Here is a 19,359-nt window from a genome sequence, read left to right as displayed (position 1 = left end):
GTGCAGACTGAAGCCAAATTCAAACTGCTGCTGTGTGGGGTCAGTGTTTTTTCCAAGGACAACTGACCCTGCTGAGCTTGGACACCGTCCAAGATCAACTCCCTAAACACCTGTTTAATTGCATATTTCACTCTCTGAGGACTGGCCATTGATTGCTGAATTAATTCTCTATCTACATCCCATATGCATTAGGTTACTGATTGATGGCTAACCAAGGATTAAAGTGGTTTTTTTCACACAAAGGGTCAGTCTGGAAATGGACACTAAATAAGTGTGAGGCATGAATCTGTAATTCTGCTCCCTCTGCCTGGTATGAAAATTGCTCAACATGTGTCACAGGTTCTATGTCTCCTGCCAGCTATCTGAGCCTTTCCTTAGCAAGCACAGTTTTCACATTACTCAAAGATGATAAACAACAGCTAAACTGTGAAGGACTTTGCTCTTTGAGTGCAGCTCTAGTGCTGCTTTTGTGGCTGAGATTTACAGGACAGCCATGTAGAGAAGTGCACAGCAAGAGGACTAAAGGGCCAGCAGCCTCTCCCCTCTCTGCTCAGAACAGACCTGTGTGTGGTTCACACACTTGGCATCACCTGCAGACCACAGATCCTCACTCCCACACATTCACAGGGTTCCCTGTTGGTACAAGATCCCAGCCACTTGTGTGGACTGTTCCTGGTGTCCCATGAGAGCTTTTGCACAAATGCACATTAGTCAGTATGCTAATTCTGAGATCAAAAATAAGACACCCTACTAATTTCAACTAAGAGCTTTGGTTAAACATAGAAACTCCATGGACTGGAACATAACTGTATTCTCTGGATTCATGATTTCCTGCTGCAGGTTCTGCACATCTTATGAAGTACATGATCAGTGCATGGGATTTGGGAATCTCAGCTATTTCCCTGCTGCACTTATTCTATTTCAAGTAGCTGCAGTATAGCAGAACGGGAGTGACCCAAGTACCCTGCTGAAGTGAGGTAGATGTGTTACTATTCCACTGATGACACTGAACCTGCTGAATTAGGAGATACAAAGAAATTTTTGCTCAACATGGTTTTATCTTCATCATCAGGAAGCATATTTTTCAGCTGAATAAATGAAGTGTTATTGTGGTTTCTCAAAATTATCTATTTTATATGACCACATGCTACACTGTGATCTGCTGGTAGGGTGGTAAGAGGAGCCAGTGAGCTTTTATTGAGAATACTCCCAGCTGATGGGAGGTTATCTAAGTAGCACTTTCTATTGTAATGGAAACAAAAAATATGCAGTCAGAGCCAGGAAATGCACACTCAGAAATAAGAAAAAAGATCCTTACAATCATCCCTTTGCTGCATGATATGAAATAGTCTCCTGCAAGAATCTGTAGAGAAGGCTTATAAAATTTTACAGAAGAGGAGTAGAAGCATTAACAGTGATGAACAGAATTTTCTATGGCTGAATTGTATTTTTCTACAAATCTATGGGTTAGTTAAAAAAGACCCTGAAAGAAAGAATATATCAAAAATATAGGCATTTAAAGCATTATTTATAAAGCTTTTGAACATGTCAGTGAAATGCTATTGGCTTCTCCTCCAACAAATTTTTTCAAAGACTTTTCTGTTAGGGTACAGAACATGAGAGAACTAAAAGCAGAGAGCTGCTATTCCCACTTTTGTTCCCTGGGGAGCTTTGAGAAATCTCAAGCACAAATAGTCCAGCCAGCTGGTTTAGCCAATTGGTGGTCAGTTTACATTTCCTCTAATAAGTGAACTTCTTGACCGTACATTTTAACTGAGTCATTAAGAGCTCCTTTTCCAAGTGTTTTGGCAGGCTAGAGAGGTCTGGGACTGTGAATAAACCACAATAACTAGTAAAGAAGAGAACAGTCCGACTTTTAATACGGCAGAAGAAATTGATCCAAATGGATCCAGAAAGTGAAAACAAAGGGATACAAATATCCACCTGCAGGTTATAACAGAAACTTTTATTGGAAGGGCTGCTTCTTCCATTAAAATGCAGCCACTTTGGATATGCAGCATCAAGCATGTTGTGCAAACAACTGAAAATACAAGAGAGATTCTAGGTGAGCAATATGTACATACCCATAGAGATAATTCAGTATGAATGCTGTAGTCACTCTCACAGGGTAACTTGAAATCTTCAATATACATGAAAAAAAGACAACAAGAGATCTCTATCATGGGAAACTGGAATAGCAATATGAGATTTGTCACTAACTGATCTCTCACAAAAGCTTCAGCAATAATCACCAGCATCTCATTCAGTAAAGGACCGGATTCAAAGAATCTAAAGTATCCAAAGAAGCTTGGCTTGAGCATACAAGGAGGCACCAGCTGGAGGTGGCATGGCTGTAGATTGCCTCATGTCACTTGAAACTGCGTGAGTCAAACACACATACAATGGGCACTTTGACTTTCTCCAGGAGGCTAACACGTAAATCCCTCAACCTAGCATTAAAACCAGGGAAAAGAGCCTGTCTTGCAGAATGTGTGTCTGGAAGCTCATATAGTGAAGTAGAAACGATTATCAAATGTAGGATTTTTAATCAGTTTTTCAGTGAAATGAATCTTCTGTTTCATGGAGAGAAAATTCAGTCAAGACATCCAGATCAATACTTCTGTTTTATGCCAGGATCAATACAGAGGAAGAAGATCTGCCCTTATCTCAATTGATTTATTGATTTACAGGTGGGGGCCAGGACTCCTGCAAATGTTATGTAACTTTTATTAGAAATTTTCTTTAATGCAGTTTCAGCCTCACATCTTGTCCTGCCTGGGAGTTTTGCAACCATCTAGAACCTGTCATGGTCCTGCTCAAAACTGGAAGTTCTTGGGGCTAAACAAAACATAACTTTCTGCCTCTATAGGCTCAGCGTATCTCCTTTGAGATCTTGCTATATCAGAATGTCACAAATCTGGAAATCTCCTGTGTTCATTTAGGCCCTACAGGTAACTGAATGGGGTTAGGGAGAGAAAGAGGGAAAAGCCCTTTGAGTTGAAACACCTCTTTTTTCAGGGAGCCATGAACTGAGAGTAAGGAGAGCAGGAAAAACTGCCAGTAGACATCCACATCACACACTAATTGGAACAAAGTAAACCTCCCATAACCACGCAGTTTTCATTTATCCAGGATAGTTTGCAACCCACTTGGCTGGCGGCAATTTTTGGAACATTGCAAGAAAATGTGGTTCAAGCATTATAAAGCAGTGAATGCCAGATCTGAGTTAAAGCCAGTTATTTGAGCAGGGATTATAGGCATTTTCCTATGATCACCACCACTGAAATAAATAAATAGATGGCTTGCTATGTATATACACTCAGAGGGGAATGTTGCCCAACATTCATAGCTCTTTGCTATTAACAGTAATGAGGACACAGCTGTCTGAGCCTGGAAGCCAGTATTTGCAGAGATTTTTCTTCTCCACTGGCTTTCTTCCACTACCCATTCTTTGCTTATAAAAGAGCCCAAAAGGTCCTAACATTTATACAAGAATTACCTTGGCTTTGTGGCGCTTTTGAGATTGTTATAAAGCATGCTGACACATGGACGGATTTGAAACTTCGATGAAATATGAAAAACAATTTTCTCGCCTGATAAGGTCCCCAATGCCCTTAGTGCCAAGCATAACAATCTCTTTAGTCAATCATGACAGCTCCTGGAGCAGTTGGCAAGAGTTGCAGCCATGGGCAGAGATCTGAAGGTTCCCTTCTTATAAAGGCCTTCTAATTCTCACTGCCTGCAGACCCTGGGGTTGTGATGTGAGTTTTGAGTCACATGTAACTGGTAACAGAGCCTCCAAAGCAAATATAAAAGCACCCCACTCCATTCAAAGATCTTACAGCACTTTAAAATCAGTGCTAAAACTCATAGTCTATGTGAAAAAGAGAATATCTCATTTCATGGGGGCCTTCAATATATCAAAGGCTAGAGCAGTATCAGACACAGGCTACTGCACTTCAGGCACTGCAGTTTCAGAACCATTGCACAAGGCATGTTAAAGTTGACTTCTGTAAGTCATCTGGTCCCAGCCTCCACTCAAAGCAGGGACAATTCAGTCCGGCTGCTCAGGGCCTTTTCCAGTTGAGGTTTGAATTTCTCCAAGGGTACAACCTTTAGCAACAAAGTTTTTGAACCTCTGTTCCAGTGTTTGACCACCTTCACTGTGATAACATTTCTCCTTATAACTAATAAGAATTTCCCGTGTTGCAACTTTTACCTGTTCCTGTCCACATGCATTTTGAGATGGATCTGGCTTCATCTGCTCTACACACTCACATTAGACAGTGGAAGGCAGCAAGCAGTACAGTTTCCTCATAAACCTCATGTTCTTAAGGCAGGGTAAATCCACTTCTCTCAACCTCTCCTTGTATGACATGTGCTGCCACCCTCTAACCACCACAGCAGTCCTTTGCTGCATATCCTTCAGTGTGCCCAGGTCTTTTTTATGCCAGGAAACCAGAAGGACTGGGAGAATTGGGTGCCTGTGAAGGCAACAGAAATTGACTGCACTTTGAATTCTCCCTTGGAGGTATTTAAGAGAAAGTACTTAAAATGTGAATCTCTGCTTACTTTAGTAGCAACTCTTGAGGTGAGTGAACTATTTCACTGGATGCTGTACAAACCCAGAACCAGATTGCACTACTCACACCTACACTCACACTTTTGTCCCCAGATCGTTAAGGTAAGCCTACCTTTCTTATACCAGAACTCAGAAATTCCTGACTAGCGCTACAAGCTGAAAACCCGGCTGGCCATAGGACCAGTGTCACAGGCAGTCCCACCAGCTCTCGCATTATCCATGAAAGCTCAGAAAGACACATTGTCACACTGAGCATTCCCAAGCCAAATGGTTCATTTCCAAGTAGCCTGGCCTGAAAAAAACCCCACGTTCTCTTTAGGTAATTAAAAAAAGAAAAGTAAATAAATAAACAGAAGAGACAATGTTCCCAACCAGCAGGAACATTTAATCTCTGTGATTATTCCTGGAGCAAACTCCTGCTTTTGCTCTCTAGAAGGCACATCCCAGTGAATTTTCCATCATGTGGGCCTGCTGTAGTGGAAAGTTAATTTACTTTTTTTTCTTTATCATAGTACTTTCTTTTATTAGCCCCTTATTGCCACAAGGTCTCGGGTCATACTGAGTCACACAAGGGACCATTTTAGAAGGCACAGTCTCCAGGACAGGAGCAGGCCTAGAAAATTCTTAGCATGATTAGCATTCTACAATTCACAGTCTTTCTAGTCATCTCCAATCAGATACTGCAGACAGTGCTTAGTTCAGCATTTCATGTCCCTCCCTGGTCAAAGGGAATGAACCATGGACGGATCACGTATTTCTGAAATAGTTTCATGTCCCAAGCTTCTACATGTCAGCTTGAGGTTTTTGTAGAGCAGCATGTGATGGTATTTTGTATCTTTAGATGATATATGTCACTTACCAGCTCCAGAATGCATGTGACCAGCTGGGCCATTAATGGATATACTGCAAATTGTCAGCTGCTCATTACCTTTAGAGGTATTCTCTAGTCTGTGTAGGACACACCTGTGCCATAGTTCTCTGGACTTAAATCTGTATTTGGGCTTACTGCCTGAGGAACATGGAGATAAACTTTTTACTTCTTTCAATTAAATTCATGGGCAATGTTTGAAGTCTTATGTATAGCCCTGTAAAGTTCTCTTATACCACTTTCATCTAGGACTAGTTAAACCTCTTGAAAATGTTAATGAGAACAAATTTTGTCCCAAAATGCAATGTACCACCTGAAAAACATAATACAGGTTTTACAGAACTGTATCTTCAAACAGCACTGATTTAGTGGGGGAGAGCACCTCCTTTCTAAAGCTGGCATGCTACAGTCTTTTGGGATGAGTGCATGAAATCAACTGATAGTTGTAAATGCACAGTTCTGGGCTACTCCATCACAAAGTCAGTGTGCTTTTAATTAAAATAATTTCAATCTGCTTCTGAAATAAAGCTCCAGATGCAGTGCTTAGTGATTTGCTGGCAATGAGTGTTGTATATATTGCTGCAGTCTACCTCTGGAGAACATGAGCATGGTCCAAGGCTGGTCCAGCCTGTGCCAGGTTTGGGATTCCCCACAGGGTTTGCAATAGCAGGAAATTAGCAGCATGCTATAGCTTTCAGATCGCATCTCCTCTCCCTGGCCTGGTTCCTGCTCCAGGATTAAGGAGTGGCAGTCTGGCAAACGGACTCTGCACTGCTCCAAGATTCCTCCTTCGGAAAGGGGATGTCAGGCTACCCGTTTAAGCTATCTCAGCTTTGTGTTGCTCAGCCACAGTGACAATAAATGTTATTTAAAGGGTGGAGGCTCTTACCCATGCTATGAACTTTTCTCTGCAGTGTTAGATAAAGCATGCTGTTTTATTTTGTGCCTCTGTGCACACTGGAAGCTGGAAATATATCAAAGGACTCAAAAGTACAGCAACTTACACCTGACAACATCTATCCCACCCCCAACTTGTGTGAGACTCTTTCTTGCTAAAAATTGTTCCAGGCAGCTTTTAAATGATTCTACTGTTACATTTTGTACTATTCCTCCACTACAACATACCTAGTGTGTTCTTGTATAACCTGATACACTGCAGTGCCATAAAGGGCTTTACTATGTTCAGTCTAAAAGTAATTTTCCTTCCTTTCAGCAAATTATACCCTATTCAGCAATAATCATTCTTTTGTACCACCCACCATACAAACTTCTGCTTCTCTGTTATTTACAGTTCCAATTACTGTCATCTTACCCTAGGTTTTAAAATACACTTCACTCTTTTAATCAAAGTCAGCCTCAATAATGCCCCCAACTTGCTGCTGCTCTATACTGAGATTTCCATAAACTTATCTACATTTATCTGGTAGTAAAGTACTTACACTTAATGTCAGTAGGTTGGAGCCATTCTCAACAGGACACGCTGAAGTACTATTTGCTCTCTGTTCTGGAATGAGACGTCTTAGTAACACTGCCAGAAGCTGCCTAAAGCTACATTGCTTTTGACATCACTGCCTTCTATTGATCATCTTCCACCAGATGACCATGTATTAGGTTATCTTTTCACCTACTGCTGGGTTCCAGTCCCTTAATTTCCTGACCACAATTGTAGCTTTCCTAGACTTCTGTATTACTGTTTATACAATCTTCCCCTTCAGTGTTACCTGCAGACATGTTTGTCGTACCACAAAAAAAAAAAAAAAAAAAAAAAAAAAAAAAGGAAAAGAAAATTAGAAAATAAAAACAAGCTCAAAATATTATAACGAAGCAGACATTAAAATTATTTTGTGGAAAAAACAAAAGGAAACCCAAACCAAACAACACAGTCTCAAACCAAGCAGTAGATTGTGGATTCTTTCAGACCCTGCAAATTTATGGTGTATTCCTCTCCCTCTCCTCCTAGGCTCTCCCTGTTTAGCTGAAGCGCTTCTTTTATTTTCAGTATCTGAATGCTTCATGAATACAAACAGATTTATTCTCACTGTAGTGGCCTGTTACTGATGTAGAGCTAATCCACAGAAAAAACAAGAAAAATTTTCCAGACAGACTTATGAGTTTGTATGTTCAAACTTGCAGATGCTCAAGAGCACCTGCAACCATGAGTTACAGTTCAAAGAAGAGAAGGTTTCGCTGGTGTTAAAACTGAAGATGGATTTCAGCACATCTTGTCATCCCCAATGGGCAGCACGTCCCAGCTAAGAAGCAGAATGCTGAAACAACTGCCCTGAAAAGAGCTGGTTGTAACTCACATTTATCTTCTAGTAGCTTTATTTTCTCTGAAAAATTCTCTAATGTCACTGAAGTAGTAAAATGGGAAGGCAGGGTACTAGCAGATGAAGGGGTCAGAGCATGTTAAACTCCACACAGCATCAGGTGGCTCTTCTATTTCTGTGTGGCAGGTCTGTCATGGGTCTGGTGTTTTAGGGACAAGACAAAGGAGCATTGCCAGCATGTTATCACTGCCTATAGAGTCTGGCAAAACATATGGTCCATTTGGCTGATTTATACTGGCAAAGAAGAGAATTCATATTTTCTATATATTTTGGCTTAACATCTATATTGTGACATATAACCATGGCCAATTTAAGGCTGGAACCCAATGAAAAGAAACAAGACTGACCCAAAAAATATAAGGGAGAGGCCAAGAAAAACAGTGAGTTTTAAGTCATTGAGAACACTGCCATCTCTAGGCATTGTGGGTGATGCAAATACATGTAAAAATTAACATAGGCCTGAGCAGAGTGCTGGTGCTATGAAGGGCACTGAAAATAAATCAGCCTTCCAGGTGAGGAGAGACTATCACGTACTAAACTCTGCACGTTATGGCACAGAAAGGTAGAGAAAGTGTCACTCACATGAAAATGAGAGAAAAACAAGCCTGACAGATTGGGGAAGGGTACTCATGACACCTGTCAATTTTCCAGCACTATTAAGGGACTTCATTTTCTTTTAAGCCTTGGAATTGTCTAGTTGGTGGGACTGTCTTGCATGACAGCTATTCCATAAGGGAAAGCTCATGAAATCTACTCCAAAGCAGACAGAGCTAATCAGTACATAGTGGCTTTAACTGATTTGGCACTGCTGAAATCCCTGGAAGTAAGACATAATAAAGGCAAGGCAGCAACAAAGCCCCACGTATCAAACCACTGTTAGCAGGGAGTCCAAGGAATCATTCAGAGATTAATGGCAGGGGTGCAAGCCCTGCCCTGGCCAGCACATGCCAGAGGATATGGCAGGCTGGGCACGATTACTGCTCCTCTGAATTGAGTCAGATATAACCTCCTGCCAACTAACTCTTGGTGACAGCTGAAGTCTGTGTATTGTCTGGCTCAGAGCCCAGTGACCAATAACCCCCAGTTCAGAGACCAAACATAACTGAGGCCATTAAACCAGAGTATCAGTTAAGCCTCTTTTCCTTGCATACCCTTTCCCTCTGTAGTCTACAAATCTCAAGGGAGATGGGATTCTTTGGTTCTTGCCACCTTGTATACCAAAGTATCATACATTTCCAAGAAAGAGGGAAAATTGAAACACATCATGAAATAGAGAGGTCCAAGTCTAGAGAGATTTTAACCTTCCTGTGTCTGTACTGTAGCCTACACATCTAACAAGACATGGACACTGTCCCTTCTGTGCTTATGCCCCTTCTCTGTGCACAAACCCATTATGTTTTGTAACATGACCCGTTCTCATTCAGCTGTCCCCCTCAGTATGCCACTGTGCTTCCCTCCTGGCTCACAGCTCAGTAAAAAAGAAACTAGAAAACTCTTAATCACTCCCATCACAGCAGATGCAAACTTCCACAGAATCAGTTTAGCTCAAGGTAAAGTTGAAAGCAAATTCAAACACTCCCGGTGGTCACAGTTTTTAATCATAAGATGATGATCTGACCATCTGTCTATTCTGACCTCAAAATGTCAAGGAATGTCACAAAATCTAGGAAATCCTTATTGTGGTATCAGTATTTTAGCAGGAGAAAAATGTTACCTGACTCTCTGACCATAAGATACTTATGGTTAGGTTTAAGACAGCTTAACTTAAACCTAATAAATTCACTGCAAGAACTTCTGCTTTAAGATCTTCACCAAAGTCAGTACGGACTGTAATCATGGGTCTAAGTGTTTTTGTCTCCAGCTGTTGCCCAGCTACCTACCCAGTATGACTGTAGTTCATTCAAGTTCAGTTGTGGCTATACTGTAGTTGTATTTATTCTGTTTTCACTTCTCACACCATGACACATAAATACAGTCAGTGAGTGGTGCTTGAAAGGCACTGACACGCAGAATGATGGGCACCTACTGTTACACTTTGCCATACTCAGAAGCCTGCTATTTTTCATTCCAGTGCACAGAGTGCCCATTTTCTTAATAACATGTCAGCATTCTTGGCTTGCATGTTATATTTCTTGGTTCGATTCTATCAATTACTTTGTTAGTAGTAGAAGTTTCACAAATAAATGAAGCACTCGCCTGTGCTTTAACCACCAGACTGTACTCCTCCCACACTGCACTTACGGAGGAATGAAAGCAGGAACAAGCCAAGCCACAGAAAGCTCAGTTTACCTTGCTACAGATTGATACATACAGCAGCTTTTTCTATCAAGCTGACTTCTCTACCACAAATAGATTAACTTTAGTGAAAAACAGCATTTCCACCCTCATTTCCCATGGTAAGCGGGATAGGATACCTTTACTGATGGTCAAATTTCTGTAGGAATGACTCTACTGATGAACCCTACTCTAGCGGCTGGATGAGTCTTGCCTTTCCTCAGCCCCAGCCCATCCTCTGTGCTGGTGCAATGGTTTCCTGAGGCAGGAAGGAGCTCTGAGTGTTTTCAGATGTACCTTTTAACCCATGATTATTTTATAGTCAACTTGTGATTACCTTTATGAAGATTGCTTATATGGGATTGTGAATAGAACAGGCCATCCGATCAGAAGCACAGAGGCTAGATCTAGAAGATTTTAATTATGTTTGTCTGGAGCTGTACAATGGGGGTTTATCCAATGGAACAGGACTATGTTAAGTATGCCTGTACTCCAGGATGTTAATGATCCTTCTTTCATTACTCTCCTGACATATGGTCTTGTACCTTAATGTATATAGTTTGTATTTTCCACATGTTTATTTTAGCTGGCTTGTCTAGTCTCATTACGTTAAATAATCAAGGATAAACCATCTTGAATTGTGCTAAAACATGAAACAGGTACAGCATAAGTAGAAGATAATTGAAAAACTGCAGGATTGAATAGCTGCTGAAAGCTTTTGTAGCACAGATATTCCTGAAGCACGTTGGAGATATGGGTAAAGGCCTTGGACTTCCCCTCTCCTCCGATCCATGCAGAAATATAGACAAAAGTGGTCCCTGAATTCCAGCCAGGCTAGTGCACTGCTGTTGTGGCTTAGGAATGGTACTCTCCAATTTAGTTCTCCCACAAAAAAACCCACAAGCTGCTCCTCCTCCCCCACTCCTACTGGAGGCACGAAAGGCATCATAGGTTGAGATAAGAAAAATTTACTGGAAACAGCAATGAGATAAGAAATGAACAGTAACAACAACAATATTAATGATAAAAGTGTACAAAAGAGAGAGTGATTCACATGCAAAAATGCTCACTGCAGCCTTCAGCAATAAACCACCCTGGATGAATTTTCTCAGGTGGAAGGAACTCCTTCTCCCTGGAAGACCGAATCCCTCTGCCTGCCCCTGGCAACGACATGAGGGGCTACAGAATAACCTCCAGGTCCTGGCCATACTCCCTCCTGGCTACTGCAAAAAATGAACCCCATCCTGGCTGGAATCAGGACAACTGGGGAAATAACTGAGTTCCACATGTGTCACCTTGAGCTTCACTGTTGTAGGATTATTAAACTGAACCTTTCTATCCTGTCTGTGTATCTTTACATGATACTTGTCTGGAAGTCACCTCAACACCTGTCATCCCCTTGTGAAATTTTCCTTGGTATAATCCTGAGAATGAATTATTATTTCATTTTAGCCCCAAAATACCCAGCACAGAATCATAGAATCACTTGGGCTGGAAAAGATCTCTGAGACCATCAAGTCCAACCTTTGACTACATTGTCCCCTAGACTATGTCCAGGTGTTTCTCGAACACTTCCAGTGATGGTGACTCCAGGAATGGCACACTTATCTATGGCAAAGCCAGGAACTGAACACAAACTCCTCCAAACCAAGCCTTAGCCACCAACGATAACCTCTTGAGATGCTTCAGAGGCAACTTTTCTGTTGCTATGGCAGGATGAGGTCTCAATTCATGTTTCCTCATACAAAGCCCATCAGGAAAACCATACTACGAGTAAAGGTTACATATCATGGCCCTTAATTTAATCAGGAGCTGTCAACATTTACATATACTTTCAGAAGTCTGAGCTCAGCCTCTTGCAGAACCTGTTCTCATGCAATCTTTAGTTCTTTTTCTGGTTAATTTGGACATGATGGCAGTCATTCCCTAATGGGGATCATGCATAGCCTTCAGGAACTGGCCCTCTGGAACAGCAAAAGAGATTGTCTGACAGACAAGAGGAAAAGGGAAAGACAGAGAGCTGAACAAAATAGGGTTAAAAAAGGCAATGGCAGGAGTGGACTTCATTTGTTTTTCCTTTGTACAAACTCTAAGGCATAATATCCTTGCTGCATTTCCCTACTTTTCTTCCTCCTGTTTCTATATGCCCAGAGAGGTCACTAGGAAAGTCATTAGGAGGAGGCAGCCTGGCTTGGTGGCTAAGCCATTGGATAAGGAACTCTGGGCTCTATCCCAGCACAGCCATGAGCCTGATGCAAGACCTGGGCACTTCCTTTCATTTCTCTGTCTCTTAATTTCCCTCTCCTTTCCCCACACAGGCACATCTGGTTCCTTCATTTTGCTTGAAAACTCATCTAGACATAGGCTGCTCTTAATGAGGTTGTGCACAAGGCAGGGCAGTACAATTGCAGGCTTGGATGTGGGTTTTAGGTATGCTTGTAATATAAAAGATCTAAAACCCATCTGTGCAAAGGTAATCTTTTGAAGGAAGGAGTTTCACTCCACAAATGTAGGACTGGGGACCCATAGGTGGGGAATGTAGGAGGTCCTGACAATCTTTGAGAAATGAGGAAAGCTGAAGCAATGACTACTGCACAAATGGGGCATGAAAAACAACTCTCTCTTATACTTGGAGAAAGCATCCTTCCATTCCCTTTTTCTTTTTAATTTTTGCTTTAAAAATAACAATTATGCTGGGTATTTTTTATAATCACCTCCTCTGTCCTCCTCCCTTCTCTTTGTCTCTAGGTCATACTCATCTTGCCTTATGCTTGTACTTTTCCTAACATCTACCTCTCTGTCTTTGAGGTCTGCTTTCTCTGATCTCTATTCAACCCTCTCCAACCCCATCATCTCCCCACATTGTGAGTTTGCATTAATTGGAGGGAAAGCAATAATAAGAGCCAACCCACTACTGTTCTTTCCACAATGCCCAGAAGGATCTGTGTTTGAGGCATGTTTTGAAGATCATTGTAAATCAGGAAACAGCAAGGTGGAGTGAAAGGAAACTGGAAAGAGCTCTCAGCTTATGAATGTATAATGCAAGAACACAGGCCCTCACTCCAGTAAACTGGAGCCAACAGTTACTAGACCAAGTTCCTTGGGCAAAAAGTCATTATTATGACTAACCCCTTCTGTATTTATAGAGAAGTAATGTTAGAAGACTAACAGTTCAAACAGTGCTCTTGCACTAGATGTTCTTTGCTTTTTTTCTGTATGTGGTCTTTTATTCCAGCATTAATTGTGGTTATAAATCATTCCCAACCTGCTTTGGAATGATTTACAAAAACTTCGTGCTGTTGAAAACACAGAACACTTACACATACAAAATACAAAGCACTCAACAACTCCAGGGGTAAGAAATACCATGTATTAGGAATTAAACCCACAGAAGACTTGAGAAGTAATTATCATTAAACGCTTTCTCTGTCTGCTACCACAAATGGCTATGGGTACTTCTGCAGCCCACAGAGGACACTGGAGTGGGCAGAGTCGTCACTGACAGGTGTCTTTGACAGGCACTTGAGCCAGGAAAGTCCTTTCACAAAGGACAAAATCTGGAGATGAAAGAGTCTTGGCAAGACTGAGTGGTGACCAGGATAGGGAAGGATTGTGGACACCTAACCACTGCCTATGACCAGGCCAGAAAGGATGAGGCCAAAAAGCTTGTAAGGGAGAAGAATGGATTATTTTTTTTGCTGCGTTGAAACATAGCAGCCCCATGAGAGGAAATGTTATGTGAACAACCAGGGGTGCACGTTCCCTTGAGAGCCAAGGAATGTGGGGCCTCGGCAAGCAGGCCAGGTGCCAGATGGGGACAGAGCGACCTTCTTGCAGCCTCCCTGCATTTTGTGGAGAGGTAGAAAAAAGCAAAAGAAGGATCTTGTTAGAACTCTGTCCTGGGTTGCAGTGTATTCTATTACCATCCTCATGAGCTGTTGAAATCAGGTGGGGCAGTGTTTCCTTGCCTCCTCCCCCCAGACTATCTTTCTGTTAATTGCCCATCATTGTCCTGCCACCTGACTCAGAGATAACTCCCTCCGGACTATCTTCTGTTAATGAGCCTAATCAACACTTGGCCTCATGACTCATTACCCCATTGTGAGATGCTCCACCCAGAGGGAGGAACTAAGCATCCCATCATGGATATAATCTGGGACTCTGAACACCAGAGACAACCCTTTCCACTGGATTTCCAGAGGACAGGAGCTACACAGCCACCACTGGACTTTCTGAGGAAGAGCAGACCTTTTTACTACAGGATCACTGCTTCAGAGGACTGCAGCCACCATTCTACCAGACTGCTACCACCACCCTGCCTAACAGGGTGTCAGGTTGTACCTTGACTCTGTCAGTTTGAACCAGTGTTTTCTTTTACTTTTTTTCCTTTTCTTTAATTCCCATTAACTTGTTATTCTGACTTGGTGCCTCCCACTGGTTTGTTTTCAAACTAGTACAAACTCACACAGCTTTCAGATCAAATTCTTGTCCTGTTTCACTTTGGAAGTCTCTTGAACAACCTCAGTGCTTCAAAGTGGAGGCTGCAAATCTCCCAATCTCCCAGAAAAGGTTCCTGTATTTAATAAGCTGTTTTGACTGAAATTCAAGGCAAAAGTAAAGATTTCTGTTGTCCTAGCAGTAAAATGTGACTATGATCTATAACCTGATATCTGACCAGACAAAAATGTGTACTCTGTTAAAATCTGCAGATTGCTCAGACACAATTTCATGAGAATAACTCTGGTTCCCCTGCAGTCAGTAGCAGAAAATCTCATCATCTCTAATGGAAATACCTGTGACTAATTTCATTTGGAAAGAAGGTGCTGGAGGGTAGTGTCTGAACACCAACATAGCAAACCTGTAAGTTACATAGTGGCTCAGCTACTAGGCAAAATAACTTCTAGTTCACTCTTTTCTACCATTCCACCACAAAATTAGCCCTTGAAGTGCTTTGTATCCTAAGAGCATGCTGAAGATGGACAAGGAGGTAAGCATAGAGCAACTGAAAAACCATTAACATGAGTGATGCTTATATTTGGCTTATAGATGCCATGATTCCTTGGTTCAGACTTTCTTGAATAACCTAGGTAAAATTTTGGTTGTTCCTGAGGACCCTGTCAAGGTTCCCTGGTGTTTTGCCTCCAAGGACTTCAAGCATGGAACTGCACATAACCCTGATAACTGCTCCAGGAATCCTGGAAATGGGATCAGGCCTTTCTACCATCACCACAGTGAGACATGGACCGAATCACTCCCTTTGGTGACCACACTTTCCATCCTGGGCACACAGGTACAAAAGGCACACAGATACAACAATAAATACTGCATCAAGACAGTGAATGTCTTCAGAGAATTTCACTAAGTAAAGAATGAAATCTAACCCCAGCAGAGACCCCTGACAGGTCTTGTTTTCTTTTAGTTTTGTTTTTCTTCCTTTAGCACATCATCTGCCCAAATTCAAATCTGATGCGGACTTTCAAAAACTGCTCCCAGCTTGCTGTGGTACTCAAATGGCAGCCTGTCCTTTCCCATGCATTCTTATTAATGTTTCTCATCACCAAACTTTCTTTACAATTAAATCCCACATATTTGAAAAGTAAAATGACAGAAGCGAACGGCCCTGACTGAAAAAAGTATTAGTCCTCCCATTTCCGCCAGCATGGATAGGAACAAATGTGCCCTTTGGAGGCTGGAAAGTTCACTGTAAAAGTTTCCTAAATCTACCTGTTTTGATTATTCTGGTTTGCATGGAGCAGACCAGACCATATAATTCAGAGGTTTCATTTCCACTTTCATTTCAGCACTTCTTCTCTACTAACGACCCCATTTCCTGAATCATCTAGAGCAAAGTGAGCAAAATGAAAACACTCCTGGAAATCTACAAAGCAGTAGATAAAGTAACAGGTTGATCAATTTGCTAAGATGAAAAAGACTAGAGGCAATTTTCAAAGGACCAGATATTAAAAATGCTTATTTTTACAGCAAACTCTCCAGTTATCCCAGGATTTAAAAACTCCTCAAACACCACCCCCCCCCCCCCCCCAGTTTTATAATTTCTTCTTTTCTTTTTTTTTTTTTAATTTTATTTTTAATTTTTCCAGTCAGGATTACTATGAGTGCTGGTTAGAAAATACATTTTTCCCACTTTGGAAAGGACAGTGATTCAAAATGTGTCCCAGTGTAGCTGAATTTAACTCTAGACTTTCAGAGCTCCTGTGGTCCTGTGGGGGAAGCTCTTGTGGTCTCTTCAGTAGGGAAACAAACAAAGTACATCATCTGCGACCAAGCCCTGCCAGAAATTTCAGACAATAGGGCAGAATAAGCCCAAAAGACAAGTTAGTTTTAGCTCTTGTGTTTTTCTGCAGCAGTTTTGAAGTAAGTGCTGTTTCTTAGTCTAAAGAGGCAAAAATCTCTGTTGAAAGAGAAAAAAATCTCTGGTTTGGGCTTTTTTTTCTTGTCAAAGACCAGCTCACATACAGCCAAGTTTCCCCAGGCCCCACCTAACACTTCAAATGAAAGGCCACTTTCTCTCTCATGGGCAGAATCATAAGCATAAAAGGCATGCTTTTGATGTACTGACAAATCACCTGCCATCAGGTGGTTGTTTATTTCATAAAACCATTACTTCTTTCATGAAAGTGGCTTTCCTGATTAAATAATAGGATTGAATTATATCTTAGTTTGCATTGAATAATGCTGATATGAAATATACAGCTCATATCCTAAAAAAAAAATTGTACTTCAAAATGCTGGGCTTGACTGCTGCAATAACTGAAGGACAACTGCAAGACAATTGTTTCTGCAATGGCAGACAAGCTTTAATATAAATGAAAATATAGAAGGAAGATTTCTACTACTTACCAGCACACTGATTGTTTTCATCCAACTGGAAACCAAATCGGCAAATCAGAGGTCTTGTAACTGTAGGGTAGTTAGGAACAGGGCCTGGTGCTGGGGGCGGTGGATAAACATTGGAATAAGGACTCAGATACGGTGATCGATACACTGGGTTTGTTCGGGGGACACATAAATAGCCACCATTCTGGTTGACACACACCATGTCTCCTCTGCAGGCCTCAGGAATAGTCCGACATTCATCAATATCTGGAACGAAATTGCAAAAGTTAAAAGAGTGATTGCTCCTTAATGGGACCCGTTAAAAAAATAGTTAACGTGTTTTTTGCAAAACGGTGCAAAAAAAATTTATATTCTCCATCAAAAAGGCTAATCCTTCTTTGTGGAGCCTCACTTTGAAGTTAGATTGTACTAAAACAGGAAGCATCCCATATATTCAACATATCCTGTGATCTACTTGTTTTATTTCACTATTAGAGGATAAAGGGAGAGGACAAGGACTGCTTTGCTATTCCATAGAAGTTTGGTTTGAACACTGATTTACACATGGCTGCAGCATGCTACTGCCTCTTCCTGCTAGAGAGTCTGTCCAAACCACAACATGCAGATCAGGATTTCAGAAACTGGTGGTTTGTCTGCCCAGCTGTGAAATTTGGATGCTGCTTTAGAAGTCTCGACTTCCCTCCCACAGAAAAAGTTAGGGATGTTCAGATCTGGGGACAAAGTTCAGGCCTCTTTCTTGCTTTGGCTGAGAATGTTGCTGAATTAAATTTAGAAAGATACAACTGGTTTAGCCAAACTGAGCATTCCCCTGGTTCTTGGGCCACAGAAGCAGTAGGCTATGGCAGGGCAAACAATCTGCTGCAGTTTTTTCCCTTTCTGTTTGAATGACTTTATTGCATGTAGAAGATGCTGGCCAGGAGACTGAACGCCATTGATAAAAAGATGCTATTGGGCAAAGAGCAGATTTCCTTACACTACCTCAACTCAGTTTACTTGGTTTCAGTGCTGAGAATGGAAGACTTCTCTGAGCCTGCAGGTGGAGACAGGCACCAAAGACAATAAATCCTGACTTTGAAGGAGAAAGAGAAGGAGAGTATCCTCGTCCTTTGGCAACTAGACTGAGCTCTTTATCAGAATGCATCACTGTTGTTTGAGTAGCCCTGACAGCCTGTTAGTATCTCAACAATGTCAAAGATCAGTGATATGTAAAGACACACACACGCATATTTATATATACACATATTTGTTGTATGTACATGTATACAAACACACATATTTGTCACACAGTAAGAACTTTTCAACTAAAACATAGTAAGAGCAGCACAATGTTAACTCAATAAATTCAGAATTTCTGAACCCAAATTTAAATGTATTGATTTAATGAAAGTCCTACCTAAGCATTGCCCAGAGGCACGGTCCAGGTCAAACCCATTAGTGCATTGCTGCTAAAATGAGAGAAAAAAGGACACTCAGTGACTGTGAAATGAGAGGTTTGCAGAATCAAATGCTCATCTGGATTATTATAATTAGTACAATTGTTCAGCATGATGCTGTACATCAAAATAAAGTCCCTTCCCCAGAGGACAGGCAGCAAAGCATGAACCTGAGGCCTCAGCATGTGTTCCAGCCCCTTAGCCCAGGAGTGGCACCTTTAGGTGGTGGCAGTGTCAGGCTGTTCCTCTGCCCAAGGCTCACCAATGCGCAATGTGTTATGAGTTGTTAGCACAGAATTGCAGTCTTCTAGTTTGGGGTCTTGTTTTTGCCAGAGCAGGGGGGTTCATCTCAAAGGTACTTGCTACGTCTCTCACAGGCTCTAAAGCTCCCCAGACAGCCCATTCAGCACACGACACGTTAGCCATTGACTGATCTGTAGCCACAGTTGAAATGTAACAAATAAAAATAAGGCTCTTCCTTTCTACCAAACCTTGTAATTTTTAGAGGATAAATCTGTAGACAAGACATTCTAGGCATTCACTGTTACTGGAAGCCTTGTCCCTTCCTATTCTGTGGTCCTGGTCATTATTAGGGCTGCAGCCTTGAGTCTTCAGCACCTCCTCAGTGACCTCAGCATTTCTAAACCGGTGAAAGTCCTGGTGATGATGGTTTCAAAGCCTGTTAAAATTATTCCCTGCTCTTCCTAGATTTTGAATGGGCCTCCAGCTATTCAGCAATTGACACAAGCACAGGATCTTCCAGTAAATAGGTTGTACTAAGGAGTGTAAACAAGAAATATCCAGGAAACAGGAACCACTGAAACAACCAGAGGGTAGAGGGATGGAGTGTGTTCAAGATTCTTCCTTTTTTGTTGTTTCTTAATGATAAAGACACTTATTCTTGGACTTTATGGAAGAAATGAGTGGAGGAATAAAGTACTTAGTTGATGTTTGGAAAAGTAGTAAGTTGTAGATGGGGGACAAAGGGTTAGAGGGGTGAGTCAGTGGAAGTGG

At 41.5% G+C, this 19,359-nt stretch overlaps 1 protein-coding gene across 2 annotated transcripts in view; it reads right to left on the bottom strand.

Moving 5' to 3' along the window:
* Positions 1 to 19,359, bottom strand: part of FBLN5 (fibulin 5) — a 48,582-nt gene that overhangs the window by 25,180 nt on the left and 4,043 nt on the right. Inside the window, exons 3-4 of one of the 2 annotated variants that reach the window (XM_019294017.3) lie at positions 18,306 to 18,354; positions 16,916 to 17,158 (exon numbers count right to left, since the gene is read on the bottom strand). In XM_019294017.3, the coding sequence (XP_019149562.1) occupies positions 16,916 to 17,158; positions 18,306 to 18,354 (292 nt within the window). Of the gene's footprint in view, positions 1 to 16,915; positions 17,159 to 18,305; positions 18,358 to 19,359 lie in introns of both variants that reach the window. The other variant, XM_010394259.4, reaches the window with a different exon arrangement.

The sequence above is a fragment of the Corvus cornix genome, chromosome 5 (genome assembly GCF_000738735.6).
Source record: "Corvus cornix cornix isolate S_Up_H32 chromosome 5, ASM73873v5, whole genome shotgun sequence".
NCBI lineage: Eukaryota > Metazoa > Chordata > Aves > Passeriformes > Corvidae > Corvus > Corvus cornix.
Note: the sequence above shows the minus strand (reverse complement) of the source record. Positions and strands in the feature narration are given on the sequence as shown.